Source organism: Rhinolophus sinicus, chromosome 3 (assembly GCF_057876585.1).
Source record: "Rhinolophus sinicus isolate RSI-liver-muscle chromosome 3, RSI-T2T, whole genome shotgun sequence".
In the NCBI taxonomy this organism is placed as follows: Eukaryota; Metazoa; Chordata; class Mammalia; order Chiroptera; family Rhinolophidae; genus Rhinolophus; species Rhinolophus sinicus.
The window spans coordinates 53,229,464-53,238,790 of record NC_142503.1 but is presented as its reverse complement, the minus strand read 5'-3'; the positions used below and the strand labels follow the sequence as shown (position 1 = coordinate 53,238,790).

Sequence of the window (9,327 nt, the reverse complement as noted above, 5' to 3'; positions counted from 1 at the left end):
TTAGGATCCACTTTTGGAGAAAGAATTAGTATATTTTCAGTTGTACACAGTGTCGTTGTATCATGTTAGGCAGAAGTATGACTTTGTTAATGTATTTATTTTTCAAATGAGTTTTCAGAGATATATATGTATGCCAAGGTGACAGTGGGGTGTAAAATGCCAATACAGTCAGACCAAACTGTGTCTTCCAGATTCACTTCCCTGTATGTTTCTGGTTAAGGGGGACCATGTTTGAGAGAGCTATTTGCATGAGATATAGAAGGTGGAAGTAAAGCTGCAGCCGTATTGTTTTTAACCTTCCAAAATGGTAGTCAGATACATACATTTGTAGCTCAAGCACATTATCATGTGTCTGCTGGCTCACCTTGTTAGCACAGAGCAGCACCCAGGCCTGCAGTTGCTCCACCTTCTCCTGGATCCTCCCTCACCATCTGTAATGCCTGAGCCATTTGTTTAGCTCTGTGACAAATGCTTTATCAAGGTTGGAGGCAGTGCAAACTGACATAGGTCCCAGTTCATTCTCATGGTCCCAATTCCTCTTCATGAATTCTAGCTTGTCCTTCTTCTTCCCCATTTTATATCCATCTTCCCTTCGCAGTTGCCTGCAATTCAGACTTCAAGATTTAGCATCAGACATCAAGACAACAGGCTCATGGAGACTATTTAATCAGTGTCCACAGTGGTGTTTGAGGTCAAAATCTCTGTAAAAATCCATCCATCCATATTCTCTCCCCCCCCTTTCTCTCTCTCTCTTCCCTTCCATAGCCCTGGAAGGGTCCCTAGCATTGTGTTCTTATGATTGTATGTTTTTGTAAAAGTTGTAAAAATAAGCTACTTCAAATGCAGTCAACTTTTAAGGTTTTTAATTAGTTATATTTTGTTTTTCTAAATAGATGATCACCTTCATGCCTCATTTATATTTGTAATTTTATATTCATTTTCCTAAAGAGGATCTTCCAAATAGTAGCTCTTTCAAAATCTGCATCTGCCCCTGCAGAGGTCTTCCTGCATTTGAGGTCAGTTCAGAGTTGATTTTCCTTAAAACAAAATAAAACCCTTTTGCAGCTGCAGGATGAAATAAATGCAAACTGAAAACAAATGGAGAAGGTCGACAAGTCCTGAGTCCTGACCACAAGGAATATAAACATGAAGTCAATTCAGTCAATTCAGTCTTCACAGCAGTTTGCATTCAGGAAACTATCACTGTAAGAAGGAGGCCTACACTGGGAAATCAGGCTCAGTCTCGGAATATGCACACCTTCAGCAAGAAGAGGGATGGAACGGAGGGCATCGGAGCCAAGGAAAGGAGAGGAATACTAAGGGTAGAGCATTTATCCCAATCTCCACAAACATATTCTCCTGGACCGGGACCCTCCTGAAGAGCAGAAAAATTAATAACACGTAAAGAGAGTTTCATATCTCATTGGAATGACTCATTGAGGTGGGAATAAGAATACGCCTGTTTTAAAAGAAGAATTTGAGACTATGGAATAGGTTTCTAAATCCAGTGCCTCACATAAATGGGACAAAAACTCTTAAGGCCAGAGATGAGTTTTTGCTCATGATGATGCCATTGCTGGTTAAAAAACACACGAACATTTTAGGAAATATTTTATCACTGTAATATAGTTGAAAATAAAGTTTAGCTTCTTAACTAAAAACTGTAATAATATGTACTCAACAGTCAAACATTTCGCTAAGAACAAAATTACTTTTCTCCATGTTTCAAAGCTTTTCTGTTGTAACTTTTAAATTGAAGAATTAGTCTATATCTTGCATGGCCCTGACATATATACTTTTTAAACATTTTTTAAAACCACATTTATCTCACATAAATTGTAAAACCACATTTATCTCACATATATAACAGGATGGATGATGGATGGATGGATGGATGGATGGATGGATGGATGGACGGAACGGATGGGGGGCAGGCAGTGAGGGGCAGATAGCTATCAATAGATGAAGAGCTGTTATTTTAAAAGTGCCTGAGTTTGACTTGGGTGGATTACAAAGAAAGACTTCTGATGAGGGACACAGGCTCTTTTTTTTTAAGAACAACACCAACACCATGCTGAGCACGTTGATTATGAAAAGTGAAGTTTTTTAGGGCCCATCCTCCAAGATTGAGGGGGGACCGGGAGGGAGAAAAATAGAAGTCTCCAAGATGGTGAAAGTTTGGGTCAAAAGAGAAAGATGGCAAGTGAGAACTTCGCTGTGAGAGGGAATTAAAAGCCCTTGAACAGAGAATTTGAAAGTATTCCCTGGCCCATGCTATAGTTCTCCAATTACCCCCTAACTTTCCGTGAAAGTCCGTCGCTGACATGATGCTTGTGTCAGTGTCAGACAGCAACTCCAGGAACTGACAGTAATGGGAAGGTGAGGCCACCAGAGGGGTGATTGAAAATCAATAGAGACAGAAAACCAGAGCTAGAAGAAACGAGAACAGACGTCACTGGAAGAAACGAGAACAGAAGTCACTGGAAGAAACAACGAGAACAGAAGTCACTACAGCTCCACCCTCCTCCTGAATTCTCAGCTATCTTGGGGAGCAGATGTATTTCTAACACTAAGGGGACTCAAGATCCTTGATTAGGAGAGTAAACTCAAGGCTGACTCCAGAAGGCCAGCATCAAGGTTACATCTGTTGCTGAATAATAACCATTATAACAACTAAGGGTGACCACCTACATTTGTCCTATTTTTCCTTCAAAAAAATGTGCAAAGGTCCAAACCACATTTTAAATGCCATTTATTTGGAACTAGAAGTTTTGCTCTAGTACCATGTGGTCCTTATAAAATGTTGATGATCTCAGCAACTGAAAGCATCATAGAGCAAACATTGCAAGTTCTATAATACTACATAGAGAAAAATCTGACATAAAGGTAGATTGTCCCCAAACGTCACTGAAAAGCTGGATCTGTTCATGTCAGTATCTTTCTAACTCTGAGGGGTAAGGGCATAGAAAGTACAAACAGGGTTAGAGGCAGAAGAGGTAGCTGTTCAGTATTCGCCCCAAAAGGTTGTGTCCCTTCTGTGTCTCCACGGAGGAAGAACAAGCGGCCTCTCCATCCCTCCCCCCAAAAGGAAATCTGTAACATTACAGATTCTCTGAGGACCTTATTCCATCAGTTTCCTCCCCTCTCTGGAATATATATGACACGTATATATTTTTAACCTTTCTCTATACCCTGGTTCCTTCCTTCTACACCAGAAGCTCCCAACTGCAGAGGCAATCAACTTGGTGTGGTGCCCATGCAGCTTATTAGCAATGATTTTTTTTTAAATACTGTTTGCATAAATTAGAGACTATTTAAGGGCTGCCCTTGAATATAATACCACTCTTACAGTCCGATCTGCCTTTTTGAGTGAAAAAGCCTGTTTATTTTCTGGGAATTGTCTGCATCCTGCAGCTACCTATTCCAGCTACCCACCTTTGTGCAGCAGGGATCTCAAAGGACTATCAGGCTGTAGAGCCCACGATCTACCAGCAGAGGGTAACAATACGTGGGCACTACCCATATGGGAGGGCATTACCCATGTGAACATAGTTGTTCAGAATGTCACAGCAGGCAGATAGAAACAAAACAAACACCACAACCTTAGAACCTGCCTTATCCTACAACATGCTCCTGTTTCTTCCATTTGATTAAAATAGCGGTTTTAAATTCTTTCTGAAAAAAACTGTTAGATATGAAACAAACAAAGCAACAAATAAGTTTTAACTTAGCTAAACCTCTGTGTAAGTCTGATACCCAACAGGAAGCAGACACTCTCAAATTCGGATCAGTTAAAGAGGGTTTATGTACAAAGGGACCATTTGTTAAGGTCCCAGAAGAATACAGGAGACCCACAAAGAACAGTACAGTTGCCTGGAGCTAGTAGCAGCAGACTTGTTACCATCTCTGAGCCCAAAGGAACAAGGGAAGAAGTTACTAAAACCCGGAAGGAGAGAGTCATGTGGAGGCCATGTCGAGAGACGCAGTGATCTTCAGAGAAGGAATGCAAACCAGTCCAAGGTAGTCCCTCTGGGAGAAAACCAGGGGGAATATTCTGAGCTATCTCTACTCCCACTTTTCCATGGAGTATGATGTTCATCAGTGACCTTCTATTGGCTAAATCCAAGAAATAAACACTTAGTGCTTTTCTGGCTCTATCACTCTCTAGCATTTAACATGACTAACTATTCCCTTCATCCTGAAAGCCTTTTTGCCTTTGATTTCTGAGACACCACTCTTTTTGTGGTTTGCCTTCTTCCTTCTGATTACTTCTACCCTCGCCCCTTTACTGATTTCTCCTTCTCATCCTACTCCATAAGGATGGATTCCCCATGATCTCCCAGCAGCCTGTCCTCTCTCCTTGGGTGATCACATTCATTTCTCCATCACCACTGCCACCTCATGTTGAGCTTTCCCCCTATACCCATTGATGCTAGACTTACTCTGGGTTTCCAGAGACCAGATCTTGAGACAAGGACTTAAATGAAAGTCATTTATTTTGAAGGTGATACCAAGAAACATCATTAGGGGAGCAGGTAAGTAAGACAGGGCAGAGAAGGGAGTCAAGTGAACATTATCAACCAAGATATCACAATGAGCAAACGTTTAGTCTTGCTGGGGAACCCCAGGAAATGGTGTGAAATACATTCTAGAGAGGTCTTAGTCAAGGGGCAAACGAGCTGGAGTATTTATCCACAAGGATGAAGACCATTCCCAGGGGACATCAATTCTTCAGCACTTCTAGCCTGCCATGAATGCAGGTAGAGCAGCCTCTGAGGGCAGTTATGGGCAATGGGAAAAGTGGTAAGGGACAAAGAAATGTGGGTGGGACACTGACAGCATCTGCTCCATCTCCAGTGTTCTATTTCGAGTCCAGACCTCTCTATTTTGCCCCAGACTCACATATTCAGCTACCTACCTGGATCTCTCCCATCTCCCACCCCCACCCCTACCCTCATCTGTTTCTCCCTGATTGCAAAGACTGGCATCCCCATTCACCCAGCACCCCACATACTTTACCTACCAGTTATTTGTGATTTGCCACCTGATTGCCAAGTCCTATTGAACCAATTTCCTAAATATCTTTTGTAGCTCCTTCCTCCCACCCATTGTCTTAGTTTAGATTCTCCCTCTCTCTCTCTGAAAGATTGCAATAATCTCCTAACTGGCACTTCTGTCTCTATTCTACTCACACTTACCGGTACATACCATGTAAGCATCTTGCTTAAACTCCTCTCAAGAGCCTCACCATTACCTAAAGTCAAGATTCTAAGTCTTTAGTTGCGCACAATGATCCATTCCATCTCTTCATTTCCAGCTTCATCACTCTTCACTCCTCTAAATACCTTATAAGTGTCTGCCCACATACATGTATTCACAGTTCTCTGCACACAATAAAGTCCAATCTTTACATATGTGTTTCCTTCTGCCATGTTTGTCTGTCTCCACATTACCTACCTGGTCAACTCCTACTCATGTCAAACATCACTTTCTTTGCCATATTGTTCCAGACGTCCCAAGAAGACAGACATCTGTTAGGCTATGCTCCTGTAGCACTAACAATTATAGATAACAACACACATCTGTTGGGTTGATAATAAAAGTATCCATGGGAACAATGTAAGTTCTTTACCTGAAGATCAGAACATATCAGAAGTCATGTAAAAATACAGAGACTGATTGACACGTATAAAATTATTCATGATAATGCACAACATTAGACATGAGGACCACAGACCCTTTTTTAAGAGGCCTCTTTTTCATTCAAGGGGCATGAGTTACGAACAGACTCAGTTCTAGGAATCTACTATGACGGCTCAAGTAAGGTCTTTTTAGACCAGAAGTAGATTATGATTATTACTATTATTCAGATGCATGACTACTTCAGTGGACTGCCCAACCACATCTGTCATAGGTCACTTTACCATTAAAAAACATAATCTAATCTGATTAACACTCCTGCCCCTCAGCCCTTTAAACGTTGCTACTTGACCTCTGCTACTCCAGGATCGCGGCATCCTTATTGAGACTAAGGATTTCAGTTCAAGGATCTCCTACCTTCATCCATAGCCTACAGAGGGCAGCCACTAGAGCACTTTTCAAAAATGCTGATGCTATCTTCTCTATGTACTTTGCAGTGCTATGACAAAAGGAGTGTCCTCTGGGCCTTCACAGAGGAAGACAGTTATGGGGAGGGAGAGTAGGTCATACATGATAAATCCATTCCTACATCCCAATTCTCTAAGTTATTAAATTTCTTTTCTTAATATTACACCAAGGGATTTCTGGTATTGCTGTTTCATTTAGTGTATGACACTGTTGAATCCAAATTTTAATCAACCCACTGAGAAAACTTAAAAATACTCCCAACTGCTCAAATCAACACATTTAGTCCAAAGTCTGGTAAGAAAAACTATGTCAAAAAATTCAGCCCAATCTAAAATTATACACCTTGCTCTTTGAGTTAGCACCTTCAGACTCCATTTCCACATGTATTGGCCCAAGTCTTTTGCTACATAAATTAGCAAAATCTTGCAATTTCATTCTCCTAGATTTGACTTTGCAATTGGTTCCCTGGGAATGTGACTCTACTTGCCTAGAGTCACTGAGGAAAAGTAGCACCCACTGGCCAGATAACTAGTCTGGCAAGGTCATCAAAGGGTTTGCAAGTAGGGCAGGAACAGATTCATCTCTCGGAGGTAGCTTCTGCTAGCAAGAAAAACTTAGTGGAGTATGGGGCTTCAACATTCTTAAAGTCATCTAAATTCTCCCAAAAGTTACCATTCCTATTTCAAGGTTCCTCTCTTTCATAATCAATGCCCTCATGTTCATATAAGAGATGTAGAAAGGCTGTGAATTCCATCTGCAATGCAGTTTACCAATTTGTTTACCAATTTGCAGGATCAGACCTGGATCTGAGTTTCAACTATGTCAGTCCTTTGACAAGAGGTAAGAGCTCCTTACAGATCGTTATAGATCTGCCCCAGGCCTTTCACCACACCTTGAGCTGCTAAGCTAAGATCTTGAGCTATTATTTTCTTTCTATAAGCTCTCCGGCGCAGATACAAAGCAAGCTTATTCTACAGTGTATCTCCCATACCTGGGGTGACTATACATCCCAGTTTGCATGGCACCACCCTCTTTATGGCTGTTATCTTGGAATTGCTGACAGTCCCTTTCACCTTCAAAAGTGTCACAGTTTGAATAATGAATTATGCTTACCCTTCATGTACCTATAGCCCATCACAGCAACCATTTATACCACCAATGGACAACCAAGGCAACCACAGTGAAAATCTAACTGTTTCATTATGGAATGATATGGGCTTTCAGTTTCCTATTCCCTAATGCTAACAGAATCCCCACTGGTTTTAAGCCAGAGTCAGATAATCAATCCTAGATTCCCATTTCTTTGAAGGTCTGTTCCCTGCAATCATCTTTGGTACTAACAAGTACATAAATCAAGACTCTTAGTTGTAGACTACAGAATCTACTCTAGGTATTCAAACACAAAGGAATTCACTATAGAGTTTTAGGAGCTTCCAGAATTCTGAGAGGGCTGGAAGCAAACCTACATTCATGGCCAAGAATAACGCAGCCAGAAGAAATGTCCAACAGGAAACTGTTCTATCAGAAATCCCATAGTCATTGTCATTTGCTCATTGGCATCTAAGATGGCAACAGACTGGACCCATCCACACAGCTGCAGAGAAGATCCAATTTCTTTGTGTGTGATCCCCAGCCCTGCATAGTTCCTATCTTCATTCTAAGTTTTAGGCTGGAGTGTCTTCTTAGGAGAACCAAGGTCATGTGCGGAACCCTAGTTAGGGAAATGCAGTGTACTTTTTATATGTAAGATCTCTTTAACACAGAAGACATATCAGAGAAGTTTTGGTGAGGATAAAGAGTGAGCCAATCTTCAGTATCTGCTAGGAACTGACAAAGATTATGGGGGAATCCATATTGAAGAAAGTGGTAGTAATAAGATTAGTGGTGCTTCCGGAATTTCTAATAAGAGTTTGGGAGACACTGTCTTATTGGAAGGGGGTTTAGGGGATTTGCCTTAAAGCTGTGTTTGCAAAGCAAGCACACTGTTTTTACTTAGCTCAGATGTTTATTTCAAATAGTACTCAGGAGAGCTAACAGAGGTCTAAATCAGACAAATGAGACAAACCTTGGCACTACAACCAGAGGGGAAAGGGGAGATACTACCAAGATCATCACCCCTACTTCATAGATTGAACTGGGCTGCCCGAGTAGCAAAGTGAATGACAAAAAAAAAACCTTGAATGAAGTGTTCTACCATTTTGACAGGTGTATCCTCTAAACAGTTCTGTGAAAGAGGAAAAAAATAAAAAAGCTTATTTTTTAAAGACAAAATTGTGACCTAATTTCTGGAAAATGGGAACTATGTTACAAGGTATTTTTAAATCTGGAACTTCCAGATAACCTTGTATTCATTATTTCTACATTTATCACATGGAAACTGGCAACAGGCAAGAAGGACCAAGTGTGTTTTCCCTTCTTCATATTGCATCTTTATTTTTTTGTGTGAGTCCCTAACTTGAAACATCACTTTGCTTTCAAGGTAGCTTTAGGGCAATGAATGATCATATTTATTTTTGTGGGATTTCTGAGAATTCCCTTTTCATTGCCCAGAGTCTATCCATGTAGGTGAGTAGATGCTTGAAAATGTATTTTGTGCATGTATTTCTTTCTTTTTTTTTTTTTTTTATCAAGCCATTTGGTAAAAAACCTTGTATCGCAAGTCGAAGGGCAGACTAGAAACAACTCCTTTTGGAGACCACTGTGGACTCTGTGTGGGAGACGGGGTTTGTGCTGCTAAACATACATTTTGCAGATTGGTTGGCTTCTCAGTTCATAGCATTCAACTCCCTGGCTCCTCAGCAGCTCCCTCTCTTCGGCTGCGTCTCGAGCTTTCAACTGGGGGACGTGGGCCGGAGAGGCGATGAAATCGTAGTGCCGGTCCAGATAGCGCAGGTAGGCGAGCATGTGCAGGGCGTAGGCCAGGACCAGCAGCAGGATGAGGGCCGTGGCCAGGCCAATCAGAATGGCTGGTGAGAAGGAAGGGGCGCAGTCTCGGGCCTCAGCGAAGCGTCCGTCCTTGATGGGAAAGCCTTGGATCTGCCAGGAGAAGGAGCAGAGCGGAAGTGACATATTCTCTCTCTTCTGAGATCTTCCCAGTTGCGCTGGGGGTTCTGGACCCCTAATGAGGCAAATTTAAGATATTGTGACCATTTTTGCTGAATAATTTAAACGCATGATCTAACAAATGTGAGTGTGCTTATGGAACAGTGAAACTTAATT

The 9,327-nt window shown here is 41.5% G+C and overlaps 1 protein-coding gene across 5 annotated transcripts in view; it reads right to left on the bottom strand.

The window, feature by feature from the left end:
• Positions 1-4,478: 4,478 nt before the first annotated feature.
• Positions 4,479-9,327, bottom strand: part of LOC109455057 (V-type proton ATPase subunit S1-like protein) — a 42,904-nt gene continuing 38,055 nt past the window's right edge. For 2 of the 5 annotated variants that reach the window (XM_019746364.3, XM_019746360.3), the window contains 2 exons: positions 8,852-9,144; positions 4,479-5,555 (listed from right to left, as the gene is read on the bottom strand). In XM_019746364.3, the coding sequence (XP_019601923.3) occupies positions 5,540-5,555; positions 8,852-9,144 (309 nt within the window). In that variant the 3' untranslated portion in view covers positions 4,479-5,539. Of the gene's footprint in view, positions 9,227-9,327 lie in introns of all 5 variants that reach the window. The other 3 variants (XM_019746362.3, XM_019746361.3, XM_074328764.2) reach the window with 3 other exon arrangements.